Source organism: Phalacrocorax aristotelis, chromosome 4 (genome assembly GCF_949628215.1).
Source record: "Phalacrocorax aristotelis chromosome 4, bGulAri2.1, whole genome shotgun sequence".
NCBI lineage: Eukaryota > Metazoa > Chordata > Aves > Suliformes > Phalacrocoracidae > Phalacrocorax > Phalacrocorax aristotelis.
In genome coordinates, this window is record NC_134279.1 from 24,392,697 (window position 1) to 24,416,319 (window position 23,623).

At 39.7% G+C, this 23,623-nt stretch overlaps 1 protein-coding gene across 8 annotated transcripts; it reads left to right on the top strand.

The window, feature by feature from the left end:
* The first annotated feature begins 1,850 nt into the window (after nt 1-1,850).
* Nucleotides 1,851-23,295, top strand: YTHDC1 (YTH N6-methyladenosine RNA binding protein C1). Of its 8 annotated transcripts, none has more exons than XM_075090606.1 (19): nt 1,881-1,985; nt 2,416-2,493; nt 3,432-3,521; nt 5,892-5,993; nt 6,618-6,943; nt 7,076-7,430; nt 8,662-8,751; nt 9,258-9,311; nt 9,922-10,016; nt 11,894-12,002; nt 12,103-12,220; nt 13,307-13,391; nt 15,252-15,418; nt 17,960-18,042; nt 19,493-19,529; nt 19,622-19,661; nt 19,766-19,828; nt 21,436-21,570; nt 22,298-23,295. In XM_075090606.1, the coding sequence occupies exons 3-19, from the start codon at nt 3,470-3,472 to the stop codon at nt 22,520-22,522; spliced, it is 2,136 nt and encodes a 711-aa protein (XP_074946707.1). In that variant the 5' UTR covers nt 1,881-1,985; nt 2,416-2,493; nt 3,432-3,469; the 3' UTR covers nt 22,523-23,295. The 8 variants fall into 8 exon arrangements, with proteins under 8 accessions (XP_074946706.1, XP_074946710.1, XP_074946714.1 ...); XM_075090607.1 differs by lacking the exon at nt 2,416-2,493 and adding an exon at nt 2,571-2,641 and having other exon boundaries at nt 1,930-1,985; XM_075090605.1 differs by lacking the exon at nt 2,416-2,493 and having other exon boundaries at nt 1,851-1,985.
* Nucleotides 23,296-23,623: the final 328 nt, after the last annotated feature.

Here is a 23,623-nt window from a genome sequence, read left to right on the forward strand (position 1 = left end):
TTTGAACTTTGTGCCACGTGAAAGGCATGAAACCCACCAAAAGGGCCGCGCTTGGCTTTGAAGCTACCTTGGGGCACCTGCAGGTTTAATAAGCACAGGAACGGGCATGAACTGCAGCTCCATTTAAGCGCCCTCCCATTTAACTCATGTTAACGACACCATCTAGTGGATTACATGCAGATGGACAACTTTTTTTTTGATCGGTAACAGAACACCCAGTGAAGTAATACCACAAAGTAATTTCTAGTAAAATTAGAGAATGCAAGTACTGCTTATAAATAATGCATGCTAAACAAACTTCCTGTGTGTATGGCAGTCGCTGAAAGTCCAGCCCACAAGCAGCTTACCCAACTGACATGACGGGAACGCAGACACACAAGAACTGCTTCAGTCTGACTACAGAATCAAGACATTAAGTGCCAGTAAACTACTAGTGTCAAGTCCTGCATATTTAACAAACAAAACTCCAAAGACTCGTGGACTGAGAAAATGCTGGATCAGTTCTAGCACTACAGCAGTAACAATAACCTTAGATAAAGAAGTCAATACAAAGTTGAAGAACAGGTACCTTTATCCCTCTCTGTAAGCTTCACAATCACCTCATCATTTTCACCTCTTCACAGAATCCCAACTTCTACCACCTCTCTGCAGAAATATTTCAACTGCTCAGAGGATGCTTTTATCTTCGCAGTTTTGAAGCAAGATGAACAACACCAACCAGTCCTATAAAGTGTCTCTTGCACACCACAGTCTTCATCACTGGAAAGGAAAGGTGCTTCCTCAAGCTAACCAACAGCTACTGTGGTGACATTTTTACTAACCTGTCCACTCTGCAAGTGCAGGCAAACACGCTGACTATCACAAGTGAAGCATCCTAGAACTGCGTTGTTCTGGAGGGAGGAATTTGAGGCATTGATTTGACTGGCTGCACCCATTTGGCTACTGTAACTAATATCTGCAGCCTTAAAACAAGAATTATCAGTCGACAGCATTAATCACCTTGCTGTTCATCTACTCCAGATAAAAAAGAAATAAAAAAAAAAACAGGTAGAGCTTTTTTTAACAGCTACAGTGCTACACCAGCTGATAGGATTTAAAATACCATAATGGACAAAACAAGCTTTTATTTGATAATTGCAAGTTACACACAGCCCTAATAAACTACTGAAGGCCACTCAAATGGCCAGGCCTCTTCACAAGCTGCCTGAAAGGGTAACTAAGATGAAGTGATACATTTTCACCTTGGTTGTGTTAGGAAAGAAGCATTCCCCAATCCCAAATTTCTTTCAAAAAATGATTTGGATTGATGAAGCATACTTATTTCATATTGGAATAGATACATTACAAAACAAGTTGAACATCACCAAGACCAAGAAAAAACAATTTTGGTTGAGGGGGGAAAAAAAAGCAAAAGGAAGGCCAGGGAACAGCAATACCTAACACTGGGGAAGGCTGTGGTTACTTTGCCCCACTCAAGACCCACAGCAAGACATCCAACACCTCACATAGCTGTCACAACAGCACAGGAACACCGAGAGATGGGAGCTTCCCCTCAGCTTCCGTCGCTTTAAGGGAAGAAACCTCTTTTCTTCCCTACAGTTCTTCTCCCCAGGAGAGGAAAGGGCTCAGGGTCGCGCTCTGAAATGAACCCACCGCGCGGTAACACGGGACACCCGCTATGTTACACCGCCAACAGACAAAAATGGCGGGCTTCTCCTCCGGGGCCCGGCAGTACGCATGCGCGCGAGAGCGCCGCGCGGACACCTTTATAGGTGCATCCGCGCCCCGCCCCTTCTCAATGCGCATGCGTGTCCCGTTCTCTCCCCGGCCCCCTTCGCCCGCGGCGTCCTGTGACGCGCGGAGCGTAAACAAAGCGGTGCATTCTGGGAAGAGGGAATCGTTACGTGCAGGAAGGGGGAGCCTCCATCTTAGGCGCTCGACGCGTCGCGGCGGCGGGATGGCGGCTGATAGCCGGGAGGAAAAAGGTACCCGGTGGTCGGGGTGGGTGCGATGGCTGGGCCCTGGGGAGTGGGGATGGCTCGGGTGGGCGCTCGCCCCCGCCTGAGTCATCCCGTCTTCCCGGGGCCCGCTTGGTTGCTGGTGCCGGGCCTTCACTGAGGGAGACCGACCTCTGAGGAGAGCTGAGGGGAGGCGGGTCCTCTTCGAGGACGATTTTCCTGGCCTTTAGGCTTGGGGTGTGGGGAAGTGCTCCCTGTGGCGCCCCGGGGTGCTGGAGGGCCATCGTGCCCTGATGTGGAGCCGCGGAGGCGGCGGGCTCAGGGCAAGGTGACTTGAGCAGCGGCAGTAGGAGTAAGTTCATGGGCCGTAAGTTTAACGTTATTGGCAGCGAGTTACTGCCGGTTATCTTCTCGCAGAAAGTACCTGCTTTTCATTTATTTCTGCTTGGATCCCTAGGCGTATTTTTTGCAGGATTTTCTGTCGAGAGACGTAGTTACTTAACCGAGTAGAAGCTGACGTTGGAATGTTATTTTGGTGGGTTTTGTTCGGTTTTCTGCGTTCTGGGCACTGTGGGTAAATAAATTCGAATTAAAGGAATTGAACGTTTCCAGGGTGATATTCACAACTGTGTTATAACTGCCCATCACTATACACGGAAGCTGAAGTGATCCACATGCTGCCTGTGAGTTTATATGAGTCAGTCCTCACAAAATGGTCCATTTAAGAAGTAAAAACAAAGTTCAGATATAGAAGATTGCTATTTGGTGGCTAGTGCAGATATTAGCAGTGTTATAATAAAGGTATTGGATCACTGTGGTATTGTGGCTTGGTTTACGTTGTTTTGGATTTCTATGGAATACACTTCATGTAAAGTTTTTTGCATGATAGATATCCACAAAATGTCTTTTGTCAGAGCGGTGAAAGTTTGCCGACTCTAATATTTATTGTGAAATTAAACCACACAGAAGATTCCCACTAGATTTTTTGGAGGAACTGATCAGTCAAATTATTTGCTGTGTTGAAACAGATGTGAGCTGCCACTGTGGATGAGCAGTGAAATCAAAATGTTTACTATAGTAAGCAAATCGAAATTTACTGCTGTCATCTATAAATTTCTACTCATATAATCACTTATCCAGATGGGCTTAAATTTTTTTATTCTTTGGGGGTTTTGTTCTTTTTTTTTAAATTACTGGTAGTGGTCAAGTCATGATAGCAGACAGAAATGTTCTTATGTTTTGTATTTTAATTTGCTTTTCATTTTCTGTCCTGTGAGAGGGATGATTCTGACTGAATAGCAGGTGTTAATGCACATTTATTTGTAACTGAACATATTTCTGCTGTAAAAGTAACATTGTTTTTATGCTCATTTTGGAAGAGAAATGCTGTTTCACTGCTTTAAAAAAGTGGAAGTAAATCTCACATGCCCTTTTGAAATCGCCTGGTCTTATCTCCTCTGTTTGCCAAATCAGATTTTGCTTGGACCCTTCCTTGAATAGATCTAACGCTCATGGCCACCAGAAGAAAAATGGCCTCCCCAGGTTACTTTCCTGCTGTTTCAGGTGAGTTAAATTTGTTCATGGAAGGATCTAACGCACCCTAGATTCAGCAAAAGATGAGTTGCAGATCCCAGTTGAGAGTGTCTGTTATGAAAAGGACTCATTTGGACCCTTCAGCAATGATGAACTATAAGAAATCTGTCCTCTAGCATTTTTCTTTTCTTTTTTTTTGTGCTTTTCCTGATGCTTATCTTGATCTGTCTGAGGTAATTTAGCTCATCAGGTTGAACACTAACAGTGACAGTTCAGTGAGTGGAATCATCTTGTGGAAGTCAGCTGAGCAGCAGCAGTATACCCAATGCAAGTAAGAGACAGCAACTGTGTGTTCAGATTGCCTTCTTTGCATCAACCAGCTGCTAAACAAATCTGGAGATTTATTTTTAAATAAGTCAGATAGATGTGCCTACAGAAGAGGGGGGAACTCATCCTGCTCCTGTCTTTTGCATATTAGTTTAAGGTTCCAGCTATAAATCAGGCCCACCTAACCCAGAAGAGATTTATCAAAAAGTATGTGTCAGACTTGCTTATTCCATTAAGTTTTCATTATCTGCTCATTTATTTCCAAACTAGCTGATATGTGAGTCTTTTAGCACCTCTGAATGCTACTGCAGTAGCTAGGTTAAATGTAGTTTGCTCAAGTATCCTGTTGCCTCCCCAAAAGGCAAACAAAGCTAAGATTCAACATGTGTGATCTGAGATGGGTGATATGTTTAATATTGTAATCCTAGTGCACCTCTTTTTCATCAGTCTCCAGTGAAAAAATCTGGTGCTCTGAACTTGCCTAGTCTTCTGTGGGGAAGCAGAATGCAAGCCAGGAAATTGCAGCCCATGTTTAGCAGTTGCAGAGCTGTGAATCTGACTTACGTATCTTGTCAAGATATATTTGCTGTGCATATATAGGTATCTACACACATAAAGAGCTATTCCCAAAGAGAATACCGATGCAGCTTCAAGTTACATTCAAACGTCCTCTAACTCTAAACTGCCAGGGAAAAGCTTGATCCACCTTTTTCTCTGCTGCTTCCCTTGCATCAGCTACAGCAATTCTGCAGTTCAGGGACCACTTCTGCATTCCCTTACCACGGGAAATGTGGAGACATGCCAGCAGGAAAGCTAGAACACATGCTGACTTAAGTTTCAAGAGTATATAGTAGAGATACAATTATTAACTTTTTTCTGGTGTGGGTTGTGTTGGCTTTTTTAATATCAAGCTGTAAAACTTCTCTTGTGGCGCAGCTCAAGATTTTGAGATAGGCACGTTGCCTCTGGAGGACTTCCTTTGCTGCCTTACCCCAGTTTCATCCAGTACAGGAGTCCTTACTTGAAGCTTTATAATGTTGTACAGTGCCTCTTCTACAGATAATGTCAACTAGCTGAATCTTTGGAGGTTGCTCTGCTTTTCTTTTCCTGAACACTGAAAACAGAATCAATCATACTAATGTAAAGTGGAAAGAGCTAAGAATTCCAGAGTTTAGGAGAAAAAATGAGATTCCAAAATCAATAGCTTTTCTATTATTTTTCCTTTTGCATGCTTAGGCTTAGTTCCCTCTTAGTTTTAAAATGCTTGGAATATAGATCTGCTGTCTTAAAGCTGATTAATCCCTCTTCTACCAGAATCTCCGTATATCCTCTTTGGTTTCAGGCAAAGTGAAACAGAGTTGGAAACAGTGACAAATTTTAAAAGTTGTGTGACCAATTGTGGTCATTTGCTGCTTCTATCTTGAATTTTCTTAAACTTTTGCCCTTTTGATCAAGGTGAATTAGTTGTAGTGGTTTTTTTTCAGAGCAGGTCAGAATTAATTATGCAGCAAATAAGTACTACTATCCCCTTCTTCAGTGGGGTGACCTAGCTTACGTTCTTGTTGTTAACTTGCCCTGTTGCATTTTTTTTCCCTTTTTTAAGTGAACCACAAAATTCACCCTCCGAACACAGCAACAACAAAAAAATAGCAGGGGAGGAGTGGAGATAGTTTAAGGTGCAAGTTCCTCAGGCTTTTGAGAGAAGTCCCTCCTTTTCACTTATGGCAGTCAGTCTATCTCCCAGTCTCCTTTTTCTCAAATTTTGTACAGGCTTTTTTGTTAAGCTTTCATTTGTAGGTCAGCTTTCCTGCAAAGCTTGTGTGACATGAGGAGCCAACTTAGACCTTATTCAGAGGCCTACATGTATCCTATGACATATTTTAATTCTTTTATTGGCTTTGCTTGATCCTTCCAACTGAGATTATGGAAATAAATCAAGATGACGTTAATTTTTGCCTTGTGGCAAACCTGTAACCTTAAAGGAAATGTTCAAGTTTGTAAATACTAATTCTACTGTAGTTTATATATCCAGACTTTTGATACTTGTTTTTACCTTCCCGCCCCGCCCCCCAGATGGTGAACTGAATGTTCTGGATGACATTTTGACTGATGCTCCTGACCAAGATGATGAGTTGTATAACCCGGACAGCGAGCAAGATAAAAGTGAGAAAAAGGGTAGGTGACTTTGGTAGTGGATGTCCTCCAGGAAGGTAAATAGTAAAAACTGTCTTTCTTATTAGGGTTAAAGGTCTTTGAAGTAGCAGCTCTTATAGCCTGATTCAAAGAGTGAAGGGGTTCCAGAAGACTTTATTTCATGGCCATCTGATTTTTCATGTGCCCTTCCAAGCAAATTGTTAACTAGGTTTCCTGTTGTCTCAAAAGCAGTTGCTAAGTCTGGCTTGTTGTTAATTCATTTGCTGTTAGAAAATGACTGTCCTGTTTGCTTCAATGAAGTGAAATGAAGATGGAGCAAGGGGGTCCCAAAGTCTGGTTCCAACTCAGTTCTTAATTTGGCTTTAGGCCAGTCCCATAAGCATTTAATTTAGAATTCTCATATATAAAATTTAGAAAATACCTACCAAAGCCTAAAGGTTGTTCTTGTAAAGTAAAATAAATGTTTTAGATCATGAGCGGTTCCTAATGAGCAGTTTTGAGTGTTGTTGCAAAGCCTCAGCTGGAAGATGCTACCTATGACTGCAGCAGGGGGATTACCCAAAGTAGAGAAAGCAGGTACCTCTGCACGGTTTTTTTGTTTGATGTGCAAAATAACATTGAACTTGATATCTCTTTCTATTTAAGGGTCAAAAAGAAAAACTGAGAGGATGGAAAATGCTGAAAGCAAGAGACAAAAACTTGTGCATTCATCGAGGCAGATGATGCCAAAACCTCCTAGTTCATCAGTTAGCAATAACAAGAGAATAGTGAGTACAAAAGGAAAGCCAGTATCGGAATACAAGAATGAGGAGTATCAGAGGTCTGATAGAAACAAGCGCCCAGACGGTGATCGAAAGACACGCATGTCAAGCAGTTCCAGGGAGCCTTATAAAGGACCACCAGAAAAAACTTGTATGAGGAAGAGGGATATTGACAGAAGGGCGAAGTCTTCTACGCCAGATGGTTCAGAGGTATTAAATATTCTTGCTGCCTTATAAATAAAGCAATTATATGAGACCTTTATAAGGCACATTCTCTTAGGACTATGTGTGCATCCTGACAATGTTGTATGACTGCTGATTCACTTTTTCTTTAAACATCAGAGAATCAGGCATGATGTGGATAGAAGGCCAAGCAGATCCAGCCATTCCTCTAAAGAAGAGGTGAACTCTGAGGAATATTGTTCAGATCATGAGACTGGCAGCAGTGGTTCCTCTGAACAAGGCAATACAGAGAACGACGAGGAAGGAATGGAAGAAGAGGAAGATGATGAAGGGGAAGAGGACGAAGAGGTGGAAGAAGATGGGGAGGAGGATGAAGAAGAGTATGAACAGGATGAGAGAGATCAGAAGGAAGGAAACGACTATGACACAAGAAGTGAAGCCAGCGATTCTGATTCTGAATCTGCCTCTTTCACAGATGGGTCAGTCAGATCTGGAACTGGTTCGGATGCATCAGGTAGGTAACATATAGCATGCCTGTCTGAAATACCTTGCCATTGAAAGTTTGGCTGCTTTTAAAAATAACCACATGCTAGCTATGTCAAAAGTAAGCCTTAGTAGCCCAGGTCAGTAAGATGTTAATTATTAAATGCTATAGGTAAGGAAAAAATGTACTGGAAGTGGTATTTCCTTACACCAAAACTCGTAGATATCAGGGTTACCATGCTGAGGATTCATAGTGTCCTTGATCGCTTTGGCCTTGCTGTACAATGCTTTGAAACATGAGAATTGGTATTTCCTGAAGTATCTAATGGCTTAGTTTCCTATATGATCCATTTTAAGTTGGTATTGAGCTGTTCTGTATTCATCTAGATAGTTGAATGTTAAATAGTGGCTGCCTTCAGCATAGGAAATCTAAACCTAAGATTAAATGATTAGCTATTAGAGCAAATTTAGAGAAATGTTTTAAGCGGAAACTAGAACACGTGCTTCGCAGTTGTGTATTAAAACTGATCCTAACCTACACACATGAAGTGTTAATGATGTAAATAACTTTGGTTTTGGCTGTGGGGTTTTTTGGTGTGTTTTTGGTTTTTGTTTTGTTTTTTTTTTTTAAAGAAAGCGGCTTGTAATCCCTTTAAGATTCCACTTGTGTATCTTCCTTGTCTGAAGTCTCCATAGGTGGTCATCCTGCTTAACATAATGCCTTTTTTGGCTCAGCTCTGCTCTTTGGAATTAGAGAACAGAAAGGTCTAACCTAAAGACAAGTGAAGCTGCAACAACTGTTCTAAAAAGTTCTGTAGTATAACGTGACACTTTTAAGAGTGGAGATAATTGTCTGTGTGCCACAGTGTTTTGTTTTCATACCTCTTGCCATTTTGTTGAGCTCTGAGCAAATAAGCCCATACAACTATCACAACACAGTTTGTGCTGTGTTGCAAATTTGACTGAAGGCTGGAGAGAAGAGCAAAACCACCCTTACTAAAACACTTAGGAGATAAAATTCTGTCTCTGAACTTTGCACAGAATTACTAGATTTGTGGTGTTTGTCTTCCTTCTGTGAATGAAAAGCTTTTGCTTCTTCTGTGTGTGATAGTTTTGGGGCAGCAACCACAATCTTCATGTGCAAGCCAAATGCTAACCTTACTATTTCAGATGTTTTTTCCTGTCTCAGTACTTTTTATCTCAATTTTGCCTACCACTCGATGTTTAAAGTATTGCTTTTATTTGATATGGGCTTTTTTTAGATGAGAAAAAGAAGGAGAGGAAGAGAGCTAGAGGTATCTCTCCGATTGTTTTTGACAGAAGTGGAAGTTCTGCATCAGAATCATATGCAGGTATCCTTTCCTTTTATTGCTTGTCGTCCTGACTTGCATCAAATCCTAATGTGTAATCTAAAATAAATGTAACTGGCTGTAGAGATTTATGGGGTATGTAGCTTTGTATAATTTGGTATTGACTTCTGGCATGTTGTGTGTGGATACCTTTGGGTGGAAGTAGGCTTTCTTGTTACTTTAATGCTATTCTGTTGCTTAAGTGGAATTTTCACTTTTTTTTTTTTTTTAAACTTGGAAGATGATGATTCAGTGACTAGTTTTCTGAGTAGGAAATTGCTCAAATACTATTTTAAAAAAAACAAACTCAAACTAAACAACCCAAAAACAAAACCAAAAAAACCAAAACAAAACACTCGTGCACATTGAATAGTATTTTTTGTGTGTGTGGGTGCGCGCCAGAAAGCGTAATTTGTCATGAATGAAAATTGTATGTGACAAGGCTGTAGAAATTGTATATTATCTCTATTAAGGCTCAATCTGAACAAATGTACTTTGGCTAAACACAGGTTCAGAAAAGAAGCATGAGAAATTATCATCTTCCGTTCGTGCTGTCCAAAAAGGTATCATTTAAATTTGAATTTTTAATGCATGCCCCATAGCAAGCCATTGTCTCTGTTCATTGAATTATCTGTAAGTAGTAATGTTCCGATATAAATCAGTTTGAGTGCATAATTGTTCTGAGCATAACAAATGAATCTTGACTTGCTTTTGCATGTGTTGAGAGCAATATGCAAAAAGTTCAATTGCTTTGCTGCTTGCAGGGGTGGCAAAGTGAAAAATAAAGTGCTTACATCTGAAAAGAGGAACATTTCAGCATTCTCTATTGGATGACTCGTGCTGATACGAATGTTACCCAGTATTTATCTAAAGATTCTTAAGCAAGGAAATAAGACCTGTATATCGGAACATCACTGAATCATGCTGATTTTATTTTTTTCTTCACCTGAATATCTAAGTTTTAGTTTTGATTTGGTTTTCCCTGGCATTTTGTGCTCTGCAGCTTACACTTCAAGTTTCAAGTTGGGTGGTTGACTGTGATAACACATAGGTAGGAACTGGGTGGGGTACAGTATATTTTGGAGGAAACAAACAACTATTTACACTCAAAGCAACACTTTTGACAACTGTAAATATTTGCAGTTCAGCTTATTTGACACTTTGTTTTTTCAGACCAAACAAGTAAACTTAAATACATTCTCCAAGATGCAAGATTCTTTCTCATCAAGAGTAATAACCATGAAAATGTGTCGCTTGCTAAAGCAAAGGTATGTTGAATTTTCTTCAAACTCATCGCTTTGTCTATTTTAAAACGCACCACCCACCTTACTCTAGAAAAGCATACATACATTGATGCATTCATTTATCACTCAGATCTTGGTAGAGGCGAGGATGAAAGCCTCTGCTCCTTGATTCTTCAAGGGTAGTTATTCTGCTTCTACTGTAACCCTGAAGAGTTTCTAGACCATCAGTCATTTATCTTGCTACGAGTAGGGTTAAAAAGGGTCCTCAAAGTCTGTTTGATAACATCCTAAGCCAACCTCCATTGGGAATGCTGTGATGGTATTTTCTCCCTTTCATCAACACCTGTGTTCATATCGCTGTACTATGAGGAGATTCAGAAGGTTGTTTTGGCTTTCATCTAATGCTATAAAAGTATTTTTTTCCAGTTGATTCAGGGATTTGAAGCCTTATTGCAGAAATGTATGCCTGGCAGTGCTGGTGTAAAGGAGTTCCTTGGGAGGGATTCCAGTGCACTGGACTCTGGGTGCTGAGGAATGGCACTAGGCCAGTCTGGTGGTTTTGTATTAGCATGTGTTATTTGGAACAGCTTGTAGAGAAAATAGTTATTTGTTGTTATATATTACACACAGAATAGGTGATTCTATCAATGAAGGTTTTCTGAAACAGAATATCATTAAAACTATTAAATCAATATTAACATTCCGGGACATGCTTGTCACCAGCTTTGGGTCTGATCTGTGCAGCGAACACCATTCAGACTGGTGTTTGCTTTAGCTCGTTAGAGGAGTATATCCTTTTTGTGCCTTATCCACACTTGGCTGCAGCAGTATCCTTGTTCCAAAAGTTGTTGGAGTGGATGCTTTGTGTCTCAGCGTATAGGTATTAGTGCTTTGTCACTGCGCTTTCATGAAACTGGTTTTTGTGGTGCCGGTGTGATAAGTTGTTCTAGTTCACAGCAGGGCTTCACATGCAGCGTAAAGCTAACTGAAGGCTGATTAAAAAAACCCAAACAGTTCTCTAGTGACTCTAGGGAATTGTCAGTATCAGGCAAGCACTAATCTGAGCACAGAGTAGGACATGAGAATGTATATTCAATAAAAAAGGAAGGTGAGGAACATTTTCTGTGGTAGATCCTAGATGATGTTCTAAGGCTGAAGTTTGAACATATTAAATCAGCATAAGCTTCTCCTCTGAGTTTGCCCAGAGAAGGGTCTGGGGAGCTGATCTCGCTGAAATGTAATACAGCAAAACTGGTATTCTATAGCTCAGCTCAGTTGATACCTTAAAACAAATTGGATTTTATTATGCATGGCTACACAATGGCTGGTGAAAGGGAAAAGGTAGGAATTGGTGGGTGGGGATGTAGGAGCTGAACAAACTGGTTTGAGTTGTCTTGCCAATTTAAAATGTTGGTCTGGGTCTTCCACATTTCTGGCCCTTCGCTAAAAAAGTTTTAAAGTCTGCAAGCTGTCATCCTCATATCTGTCATACTAAGAAGGTTACTGAAGTCTGCCTGCCCACCTATCACTATATATGATGCTGCTTTTTTATAATTTGTGTGTATTATATAATGTATGAACTCCCAAAGTCACTTAAAACGTACATTAAAAATATAAGAAAATATTTGCCTTTAGAATCTATCATAATTACAAGTGAAACCTTACAGATGGTATAAACACATCTGCAGTGCTCAAAAAAAGATTGAAAAGCCAATGTGTTAAAAGTTTTATCATGGGGCAGGCTGAAAATATTTTCTGAAGCAACTGAATACAGCAATACCTTTCTCTTTCCGCTAGCTGGTTTTTGTTTTCCTCATCTGCACTATGTATTTCTGTTAGCTAAGCCACTTGAGATGAACTCTCATATTTTGGTGGTGGGGTGGGGGTTGTTTTTGTTTTAGGGAGTATGGTCGACACTTCCAGTGAATGAAAAGAAGCTTAATGCTGCATTTCGATCAGCGAGGAGTGTTATTTTGATATTTTCTGTAAGAGAGAGTGGCAAATTCCAAGGTAAGGGAAAGTGAGCTATTATCAAGGTAAGTGAAAGTGACTTTTATGTGCAGTAGCTTTTCTGTTCTGTCTTCGTTACAATTCATGTGAAATCCTCTAGGATTTGCAAGACTGTCTTCAGAGTCCCATCATGGAGGATCACCTATACACTGGGTGCTGCCTGCAGGAATGAATGCAAAAATGCTGGGAGGTGTCTTTAAAATTGACTGGATTTGCAGGTAAATAATTGTCTGTTTTTGTTGCACTTTAGTAACAAGGCATTATAATACCATTTCTGTGTACTACTCACTTGAGTGCTGGCAGCATCCTTTTGAAAACTCGATTCAACCAGAGATCTGTCCTCCAATCTCCCAAATCCATGCCTCCATGTTACTAAGCTTGGGATTCAGGTCTGTACCTGACATGCACTATAGAAATTTTGTTTTTTAATGTAAACAATTAATTAGTTTAGAGATTTTTAATACCTGGTTATGTTCCTTCGCTGATCTCTTGTACTGAAACCAGAAAACTGTATTCTAAGGTCTTTGAGTAAAAACAGCAGCTCACTTGAATAGACAGTTTTGTATAAAAGGGAAAAAAAATCCTGTAAGGACAGATCTCTCTTCATCTGACATCTTGGCATCTGACTGAACAAAGGAAATACTACTGCTCTGAAATAAGATATGAAATACTACAGACATTTTGCTTAATGTATAGGTTGTGCGTAGTATGTTCATTCATTTAACTGAGTATGTCTTAGAGAAAAGGTTTGAAACCTCTTTAAAAAAAGAGCTATATCAGTCCTGTGAGATACTTTGCGTGGTTGTACAGGCACTTTGGTCTGCCAGAAAGACTAAATACAGGGAAGGTGAGACTTTGAATTAGAGAAGAACCTAGGTTGGAAAGGTCCTCTGGAAGTTACTGACTCCCGCCTCCAGCTCAAAGCAGTTCTAGCTTCAAAGTCAGGTCAGATGCTCAGGGATTTATATCGGTAGGTAACAAAGCTACCACCTTGCAGAGAGGCTGTTCAGCATATTCAGATGGTGAAATAATAAGCAGGCATGATCTCAATATTGTACAAAGACCAAAAAGAATTTCTTTAAGAACATAGCCTGTCATAGTGTGGACTATGCTAGTTAATATTGGAATAAGTCAAAGTGAAATTTTTGGTTACTAATACTTAATATGTACTAGTATGTTCGTTCAGAGACCTGAGAATGCAAAGGGTAACAGGATTATTTCATGTGTAATGTCCTGCTGTATGCATTTTAATTTTTTTAATGAAAAAGAGGCAAAACTATAATTGATGCCTCTTGCATGTTTAGGCGTGAATTGCCGTTCACTAAGTCTGCTCACCTGACCAATCCTTGGAACGAACATAAGCCAGTAAAGATTGGACGTGATGGACAGGTTTGTTAATCTATTTTTTTTTATAACCCACATCATCTAGTCCTTGCTTTCAGCTTTGTATTTACAGAAGATTTGGAATCTTTTTTAGATCAGTTGTTACTTGCAGAAGAGTACTGTGACAAAGGCACTCAGCTTAGTTCTAATGTTGCAGAAGAAGGAAACAGAAAACAATATAGTGCCAATTCTGTTGTCATCTTTGTGCTAAGCAGTGTCTGATGCTACAAAACTGTGTGATACTTTGGGTTTGAAATGTTACATGCTTTGCATTGTATGGTGTGCAAACTTATATAGCATTAGTTTTTAAGAACAAGTTCTGGTGCTTCCAGCTGTGTTCCGCATTGCATTTTTTTAATATACTGTATTGCTTGGGGCACAGATTCTACCATTATAAAGTATATGCTAAGTAAATTTTGAGTGGGGTGGCTCTTTGTCTTGACAGACATACCAGAGTGCAGGTATGTTGCTGCTGTCATCAAGTAACTCAGCCTTGACTGAAACAACAGGTTCTGCTTTCTTAAGGCAAGATGGGAGTTGGATAGTCCCCATACTGTATGGAAAATGTAGGCTCTCTGCATTATTTTGCCCATAGACACATTCGCTTTGTTGGATAGCACAAGTAAAATAATATTTTTGGTCTTGCTTTTAATTTAGGGTGAACTTAAAAAAAAAAGGGGGGTTTCAGTTAACTTTGTTTCTGTTAAATGGTCGAGGAAATAAATTTTTTTTATTGTTTTGTCCACTTCACTGTAGAGTTGCAATCCAGACGTGGGTTTCATCTTTTTTCATAAAATGGCTGCTGTACTGTTAGGTACTGGTCAAGCATTGTTTGATGCTTGCTCTCCCTGCTTTTCAACTCGAGTTATTTCCTGAAGTGGTTGTCATTTATCCATTTACGTTTTGTGTAACCCTGAATGGATTTCTCTTCTGAGGACATGCACACTGAGCTTCTTGCATTTACGACATCCTTTGGGAAGGCGTTCCGCAGGCCTGCTAGTCACGAGGTTGAAGAAGCACTCTTTTGGATTGATTTACACCTGGCTCTGGCTAGCTTCATTTGATGGCCCTGAGTTCCTGTACTGGAAGAGGGAGTCAACAAGTTGATCTCTCCCATTGTATCCATCTTGTCCCCCAGACCCTACATATTCCCCTTTTTACTCTAGGCTGGAGTGACCTGACCTGCTCAGTCACGGCATGTAGGAATTGTTGCGCTCGTTCAGTTATCCTTGGTGCCCTGCTTTGAAGCTTTTCCATTTCTACTGTCCCCCTGTTTTTTGAGATGAAGGGGTCAGAACTGCACCTGGTATTTAAGGTGCATGGACTTGCGGTGTGGTAATAATAACTTTCTCATTCTGTGTTCCTTTCCTAATAATCCTGAACACACAATTTGCTTGTTTAGACTGCTATTAAGCGTTGAGCTGGTATTTTCATGGATCTATCATACACTGGCTATCATACACTGAAGAACTCACTTTTGAGTGATAATGGTCAACTTCGTCAGACCATGGCTTTATATGTGAAGCTGGGATGGATATTTTTTCCTACCTGTGTTGCTTTTCTCTCTGTAATAGATTATCATTTTCTTTGTGATGAAAAACAGTCCTCTGATTTTGTAGCAAAACAATGATGTGGCCTGTATGTCTCATGGGAAGATATGGTTGCCCCAAGTGTTGGACTATTTTATGAAAATTCTAAGTAGTGCCTAAAGAGTGAAAGGTAATGTAAGTGAATTTTGCTCTGTCTCTAGTGATACTGAAATCTCTTCAAAGTGTCTTTTTTTTAAAATGTATGTTGTCAATGTGTTTGGGGAGAGTTTAATATCTTTAGTTTATAAACCACTACTGAACTTCTAACTAATTCTAGGAAATTGAGCCGGAATGTGGAACCCAACTTTGTCTTCTCTTCCCTCCTGATGAAAGTATTGACTTGTATCAAGTCATTCATAAAATGAGGCACAAGAGAAGAATGCACTCACAACCCCGATCAAGAGGACGCCCATCCCGTCGAGACCCTGTTCGGGACGTGGGAAGGTTAGAAACGTTCTTTGGACTGATAATAGGCACGTGTATCAGAATAACATGATGGAGGAATGTGATTCGTCAAAGCTTTCCCTGCGATAAAGAAGAGAGAAAATCCTCAAATCAAGCTGCATGGACAAGTTTGTGGCTTCATTGAGGATTTCACATGGTTCCCCGGTCTGTCATTTTTCAAGAGGAAAATGGGGATCTTTGCTTTTGCAGAAAAAAAGCTCTTAAAGTGCTGTCTAGTTTAGACTAGATCACTTATTGAGATAATGCAACGTGTAATGCTAGCCTTGGGTAAGCTTGGCTTGATTATAAGCAGGCTAGATGGAGAGAAGGAAATATTTATATGCCAAAAATGTGTTAATATCTTGTAAAAGCCTTTTCTTTCAGGTGTGTCTCTGGATAAGCCTTATCAAATATGGGACTTTTATAAGGATCACTTAGAATTTTGCAGAAGATGCCGCCTCATTTTGAGGATAAAATATTTAAGTTATTTTGATATTCAAGAGGAGCATTATTGGGACTGTTTCAAATTGTGTCACCGTGATGTGTTAACCCCATTGCCAAATATTCTCTAACATGTAACCACTGAATTCACACATCTTGCTGAGCTTCTGAAAACAGTAGGTTCTTTCCAAAAGGGATCAAGTGGCCCTTGGAGACCCGGCAACAAACCAAAAAGAATGGCTGTTGCTGTGTCTGTATATACAACCTTTCCAGATGCTGGCAGTACCTGTGGACTTAAAGTATTTTTAGAGGATCGACATGGTTATTGATCACTGCTTTATGAACTTAACATCATTTTCCAGAAAAAAAGGGGGTATAACTTGTTACAGAATTGGAGAAGTCTTTGCAAAGAACTGATATTAGCCCTTCTGCCAAACACCTTTTCCCCGTGTAGCCACTTTGCATACAGACTGATGTATGGTTTGGGCTGAAACCTTTGGTTAAGTTTCCTCTTTGTGGAAACATCCTGTGGTAGGTACAGATACCCAACAAGAGTCCCCATTTCCTTGAGCTTAAAAAAAGGACACTGTAACGAGTAGGTAGGAGGAAACCTGGCAGCGCCCCCCTATTTTTGGCTTTAAAGGACTGAACACCAAGATGGCTTTTGAAGTTAAGCTAAGAGATTTCCAGTGCAATAAAGTATATACAAGTGAAGGTTTTGCAATGGACTGCAAACTATACATATAACACCACCACACCTTCTCAAGCCTGCCAGGGCCTCCATTTATGTATGTGGCTTACAGCTTAAAGTCAGTAGTTGGACTACTATATGAACTGTTTCTATCATATTTTATACCGGTCGTAAATGCACTCTCAAAACTACAAGAAAGCGGTATGTTTATTCTTTACACCAGCTTTTATTTTCCTTGATCTGATTTTGCTGTAGATGCAACTGCTTTGGTTTTTGGGCTTTTTACTCATAGTAAAGAATCTGCTTTCATTTTAAAAAGCTTAGTAACTGGGTATGGTGGGCTTTAAAGACAGAGGTTGGGAAGGGGGAGGAGAAATGACTCTTTATAAAACTAAAAGCTACATGAGCTTGTTACTCAGAGAGCAAGTTGCACAGTAATTAAGTGATTTAAGAAAGTGTTAATTTATTGTGTTGATATAAGGAATTATATTGCTGGGGTGGGGGGAAGGGGAATGGATTTGTAGCTGCTTTGTGTTTAGAAACACTGTTTTGTTAATGCTGGAGTCACCCATTAATGTTGATGTACCTTGATGGAGCAAAATTAGCAGCCAGGTTTCAGTTCTTTATTAAACATAACAGCAACTGGAATGTAACTGTTTTATAATCAAACTTCCTCCCTGAGAGGAAGTTCTTAAAGATAATATTGTCTCTTTGATAAAAGAGCCATTTGTATAGAAAGGAGCCCCAACTTCAATTATTAGGAAGCTTAAGTGTTTTTAAACTTTTGTAAAAGGCACTATGCATTGCTGGGAAGCTGCTTAGAACAGAAGTTGTTAGAAATAATATCGTTGGCCTACCTAGCTAGAAAAGCTACAGTGAAAAAAGCAATTTCACAAAGTATGCACAGTTTTATTTATAAATGTTATGGAATTAGACCTTTTATAAAATTCTTTGCCCCATAGCTAGCGAATACAGCAATGTCCATGCCTTCTGACTGTAATGATACATTTTGCCATCTATTTTCACTGTATTTAGTTCTGTAAATTATTTTGTTAACCAATAGGTTGTTTCAAAATGTAATGTGGAAAGTGTAATGTTAAAGCCTAAGTCTGAGTTTGTTTTAGACAAATTTATTACCCTTTGTTTGGTACAAAGGTACAGTTGGGTAGAGTTCCTTCCTTAACTACCAAAGCTCCAGTAGCCAGAAAGTAACAGTAGAGGGTATTTAATCAGACTGTGCTTCCTGATTGTTTGAGTTCAAATTTAAAGCTGTAGAACGTTTTGAAGCAAATGGAATTCAGAATGAGTAAATTGAGATTCTGGGCAGCTCAAGCCATTCCTGTGAGGTATTCTGCTGTGACGAATGGTCCAAGCAACCTTGTTTAATCTCTGATATCTAATTTGTGTAGGCGTCGACCAGAAGATTATGATATTCATAACAGCAGAAAGAAACCAAGGATTGACTATCCCCCTGAGTTTCACCAAAGACCAGGTTAATATCTTACTGTGAAGATTTGTGTGCACCAATTCACAAGTGTTTTCTCTTTTAGTGTATCCTTATTTAATTCAAAAGTAAAATATTGATAGGACTGGGATATAAAAATGTGACTTGTCCCAAGCACTGCCTGCTGGTTTAACCCACCTCTCACAGATGTCAGTGACACTGTTTCACTGGTTTGAGAGAGAGCTGAGTTAATCTAGGCTGAGCCCTTCTAAGAGCCTCAGAATTGTGTTCGCTGTTCTGAATGATCCACTCAAGTGCTCTGTTAATAGGAGTAGTTGAAATGCCTGTCTGGCACAAGAATTGGTCTGACCTGCTTGTCAGTGCAATGTCAAATGTTTATCAGAAATTTCCAACTGGGAAAGTCAGCTGAGACTGCCTGACTAGTAGCCTGTGTTTAGAGATGGTAGTAGATATTTGGTTTATGTTTTCAGAGAGAATTTTTTTTAGAAGCTTGACATGAGAAAGGGTGGGGGAAGTTTCACTGCATTTTACAAGAGGGTCTAATAATGAGTTTGAGAAAGGAATTTTGTTGTACTCCGGAAAGAAATGTTTGCAGTGGTAATGCAACAACAACACTAGTAATACTGTAGATTTTTTTTTCTTCAGAAAGCAATTATTAAGAAAATGTCACTTTTAATCTATCAAATCTTGCTTCACTGCTATTAGAAATATGTATTCCATTACTTCAGTAGTAGATTTCGAAACCTTTTTTAAGAATCTGCCTTTATCTGCCCAGCTTGACTGCAAAGCCGGTCATCTTTGATGCAAAAAGAGTGTTGTTGCTGCTCCCTGGGTTTCCAAGACCATTGTTTAGAGTACAGAACAAAATTTTTTAAAATAATTAATCTCTGAAGCATTATTTTATTAGCATAAGCACACCTGGTGGTTTGCACCATTTTACTGAGCTCTTTAATGTTTACTTCCTGGGATTTACTGCAGCTGTAACAATTCTTTGCCCTGTGGGGCTTTTCCAGATGGTTTTAGGTTGTTTTTACATTGTATCCAAAACCTATTAGGAAATCAGCTTTAAGAGTTGCCCCGATGAACACATCCTACTGAATACACAGTTAATGAGTAGTAACAGACACGTGCTGACTGGGGTGGGGCAGAACTCTTCAAATTTGTGGGCATTCCCAATTTCTTTGGCTAAAATTCAAGTCCTTATTTGCCAGATACCCCTTGCATATTTGTTTGTACTATGTGCAAGTTCCTATGGGTATATCTGATAGTTTTTTGGTTACTACATTATACTGCTTTTCTGTACCGTCTGCAAGAAGTTGTAAATTTTTGAGAGTTATTCTGAAAGCAAGCGTAATGGCAGGTAGACACAACTTCATAGCTGGCACAAAATGAAAGGACAATTTCTAATGAGTGTATTTTTTTAAGGCTGTTATCATGAGATGGTAAATTGAATTAATGCTGCTTGATGTTTGAACAGGGTATATAAAGGATCCCAGATATCCCGAAGTAGACAGGTAAGGTGTGTTCATGTTATTCATTTTATGCCCTGGTAACTTGTCTGTATGGATAAATTGGATTTAGTTCTACAAATTTTTATTCCCAACAGACGATTTTCAGGAGTTCGGCGAGATGTATTTTTAAATGGGGTAAGTTGGTGCATGCAGACTTTTGGGGAACTTTGTATATTCAGCTTTCAGCGCTTCCAAAGAACGCTCATCACAAGTGTTAATATTACTGTCTTTCATTTTAGTCCTACAATGATTACGTGAGGGAATTCCACAACATGGGACCACCACCACCATGGCAAGGAATGGTTTGTGTCTTGTTGAATTCCATTTTTCTCTGTAGAATATGGCTTTTTTCTTTTTTTGTTCCCCTCTCGAGGAGCCTAGCATATTTGATGTATGCTCAACTCTTCTCGTTTCCTAAAATATATCTTTTCTGTAACTGTAAAATTTTTAGGGGAGAAATTTTTTACATCAACTATTTTGTAATTTACTTAGCTCTCAGCAATAGTCCAGCATTCTAGTAAGCAGTATGGCAGCAGGAATCTAGTTTGGTTTCAACCTGGAAGAAACTAAAAGCTCTGAGGTAATAGCAGAGCCCTCCTTTGGGCTACACAAGAGAGCGTGCTGAAATTTTGTATTCTGCTGAATATTGATAGTAATTGGCTTCCTCTCAAACATCAAATACATCAAAGAGGTGGACTTGCTGCAGAGGCTCATGGAATGGGCTGGCATGCTCTAGTGTTGCGCAGTGGCTTGCTTTTGGCTATGGCAGTGAAGCATGCAGGAAAGTAGCAGAGTGTACTGCACACCATAATCAAAATAAGTCTTGCTGTATTGCAGCCTCCACTGAAATGCACTTTTTTCCCAGTCAGATGAGCATATGTATAAGTACATGTATCTACAGCTACATACATGGAAATTAACTGATAGTTCACTTGTACAGCTGTGGTTTTGCCATCGTATCAGGAGGAATAGTCATTCTAACTAGTTATTTTGGTTACATTTAGTAATTCTGGCCCTGAGAGTCCTGAGTTTTGGATAACTGTAATGAGTGTACTGTGAATGAGCAAAAGGCAGTGCCAGATATAGAGGTGCTACTATAGTCTCTCATTTTTTCTCAGCTGAAACACACCTCTGGTTTGTTGTAACTGAAGGAAGTGAGCAAAGTTGTCACAATGGAAGGAAAATGGTTTCTCAAACACAGCTAAGCCTCCAGAAACTCCCTTGGGTTTTTTTGTTTGTTTGTTGGGGTTTTGGGTTTTTTTTTCTCCCCCTCTCCCCCATTCTGCATGCTGTCCAAGTAGTCATACTAAAATCCAGCACTTCCACCTACTTCCTTTGTGACAACGATGCAAGCAAAAGTGCTTCGGTAATACGGGAAAGAAAGGCCTTACTGATGGAAGAAATGGAAGAGAATAGCCAAGAGGTGTCTTGTTTAAAAAAAAAATTGCTGCCCTTTTCTCAAATAATTTGTCTTGCAGAGTAGTGTTCAATTAAAATAGGAATATATTCATAAGGAATGGCACTGAAAAGACTTGTTCTGTAAGAGCTCACTGGTTTGGATAAAATTCGCGTTCCATATGCACAGATTAAAAAAAACAACAACACATTTAAGTAGCAGAATTTTTATGTACAGTAACACTTTGAGGCAGATACGGAAAGAAGACATGTTTGGGGTTTGGGGAGGGTGTTGGCCAAACTTCTGAAGAAGCAATGGTAGAGAAGCAGTAAAGCATGCCGACTTAATGAAAAATAGTTTGCCATTCAGTTAGGAGGCTGTGATCGGATATATTTAGATGTCACGTTTTCCATCTGAATGAAAGTAACCTCTGCTTTTAATTCCCAGCACTCAGCTTTGTGTGCATTCCTCTATTTTGAAACACTCAACAAACTTCCTGTAACTTTCTTGTAGCCACCCTATCCAGGTATGGAGCAGCCACCACACCACCCTTACTATCAGCACCATGCACCTCCACCTCAAGCTCACCCTCCGTACTCAGGACATCATCCTGTACCACATGAAGCAAGATACAGAGACAAACGAGTAGTAAGTGTCCACAGAGACAGAGGGGAGCAGGAGTCTGCAGGTCAGAGTAGGAATGGTTGGAATTTGGGGTACAGATGTAGCCTAACCTGAGATTTGCTGACTTTGATAAACTGCATTTGTAAGACCTGTATGAGTTTCCCTTGGAAAGATCAGTTATCTAGATTAACTAGAGACTTCGAGCATCCTTGAAAAGCCTCTCTCTCCCAGGTGATGTAGAAGTGTAAAATTCTCAGAACATACTCTTAAACTGAGATATGTGCTTAAAATGGCTTCCAGCTCTCTAGCTCTGTTTTTTCCATGCTGAAGCCCAGTTTGAATAAGGACATGCCTGTAACATTGCTTGTGCTCGTGCACAACGAATTACTTTATCAGCAGAAAAGTTTGTGTTTTATAACTTCTTACAGGCACATCAAAACACAGGGCAGATTGTTAAATAACTTCTATTAGATGGCTTTTAAGGCCACTTAGCTTTCAGGTCTCTTGGTGGTATCTGGCACTTGAACCCCAGCTTCTGGACAGTGGAAGCACAGACGTGCTGCCCTGAAGATGGAAGAAGAAACATACTTATGGATGCTGGACTGTTTTTGTTTGTTTGTTTTGGTGTTTTTGATTTTGGGTTTTTTTAATACTGGGCTTTCCCAAGAGTAATGGCCAATCCTATGGATAAGGGAAGGGAGGGGGTTTTAATCTGGGAAAGAAAACAAACAGAGCTGTCCTTTCATCACAGCATGACTACGACATGAGAGTAGACGATTTTCTTCGCCGCACACAAGCAGTTGTCAGCGGTCGGAGAAGCAGGCCTCGGGAGAGGGACCGAGAGCGGGAACGGGACCGTCCTAGAGATAACAGAAGAGACAGAGAACGTGACAGAGGCCGTGATCGGGAAAGGGAGAGAGAGAGGATTTGTGACCGGGACAGAGACAGAGGTGAAAGAGGTAGATACCGAAGATAATCTATCTGGAACCAGTGCTCACTTGAAACAAAAAAAGCTTGTATTTTTTGTGTGTTTACAAGTAGTACATTTTATTTTCAGCTGTCTACTTAAAGTTCGTTGTGTAGAAGGATTTATAATGACCCTCTCTATTCCAAGCATGCAGTGAACTATGAACTGGAAAAACTCAAATCGGCCAAAAATAAAATGCGCAAAGCTGACCCTCAACTTGGCGTTTCTATTGGAGCAGTATGGGAAATAGCTAAGAATGTAGATATTGATTAATTCTCAGTAAGTGTTCATCTACTTAGTGACTTCATTCTAGGTTTTTGAATACTGATGGATAACTGCCTTTTTTTTTTTTTGCTTTGATGTTTTGTTTCTGTAGTTTTACATGGTTCAGTGGGAGAATGCTGCTATCAAGTATGCAAATATTGAAGTATGATTTTTTTTTTTTTTACTGTATGGCAGTGTTGTAGCAGCCTTTTTTTCTTTTCCCCTGCCCCATTTTTTAATCCTATCTGTAAAGTCAAGTGTTTTTTCAGTCTTCAGTAATGAAAGCAATATTAAGAAGACACTATTGATTTCTAATTTTTAACCTTTTTTAAAAATCTTCCCATGTTCAGTAACATTTTGGTCAACTCTCTTGTCTAGTCTCCTTCCAAAATGTGTACACATTGCTTGGAATGTTCACAACCTGCGTGTGTGGAACCAGAAAATATTGCTGTATTCTACATTGCTACCTTTTTTTTTTTTATATAAAAATAAATTGGTAATTATTGAAACAATTAAAACTCCAGATCGGGTTTCTTGGTGTTCTAAGCATGCCAGCCTTGATAGGTTCTGGCAGTTCTAGGAAAGTATTTGTGTTAAAGATAATTCAAAGGTTCTTGTGATAGGTGAAATTGATTCAAAGCCTGAATGTAGGAGAAGGACTGCTGAAATAAAAGGTAATTGCTTTTCTGTTTCCACAGTGAAGTAGTCAACTTGTAGTTCCTGCAGCTTATCAGAGTTATTAAGGCCCTACATGTTCAACTTAATCAAATTATCTTTGAGCTATTGATAGGCTGTCCTTGGCCATAGTCACACCTGGCTACCAGGAGTGTGTTAGTCCTGCAAGAT

What these genes read in the sequence shown, in the direction of transcription:
- YTHDC1 (XM_075090605.1), top strand. Translation starts at nt 3,470, where the DNA reads ATGGCCACCAGAAGAAAAATGGCCTCCCCAGGTTACTTTCCTGCTGTT. An exon ending in AGAGAGTGGCAAATTCCAAG is followed by an intron (nt 12,003 to 12,102) that starts GTAAGGGAAAGT and finishes GAAATCCTCTAG; the next exon opens with GATTTGCAAGACTGTCTTCA. An exon ending in AGATTGGACGTGATGGACAG is followed by an intron (nt 13,392 to 15,251) that starts GTTTGTTAATCT and finishes AACTAATTCTAG; the next exon opens with GAAATTGAGCCGGAATGTGG.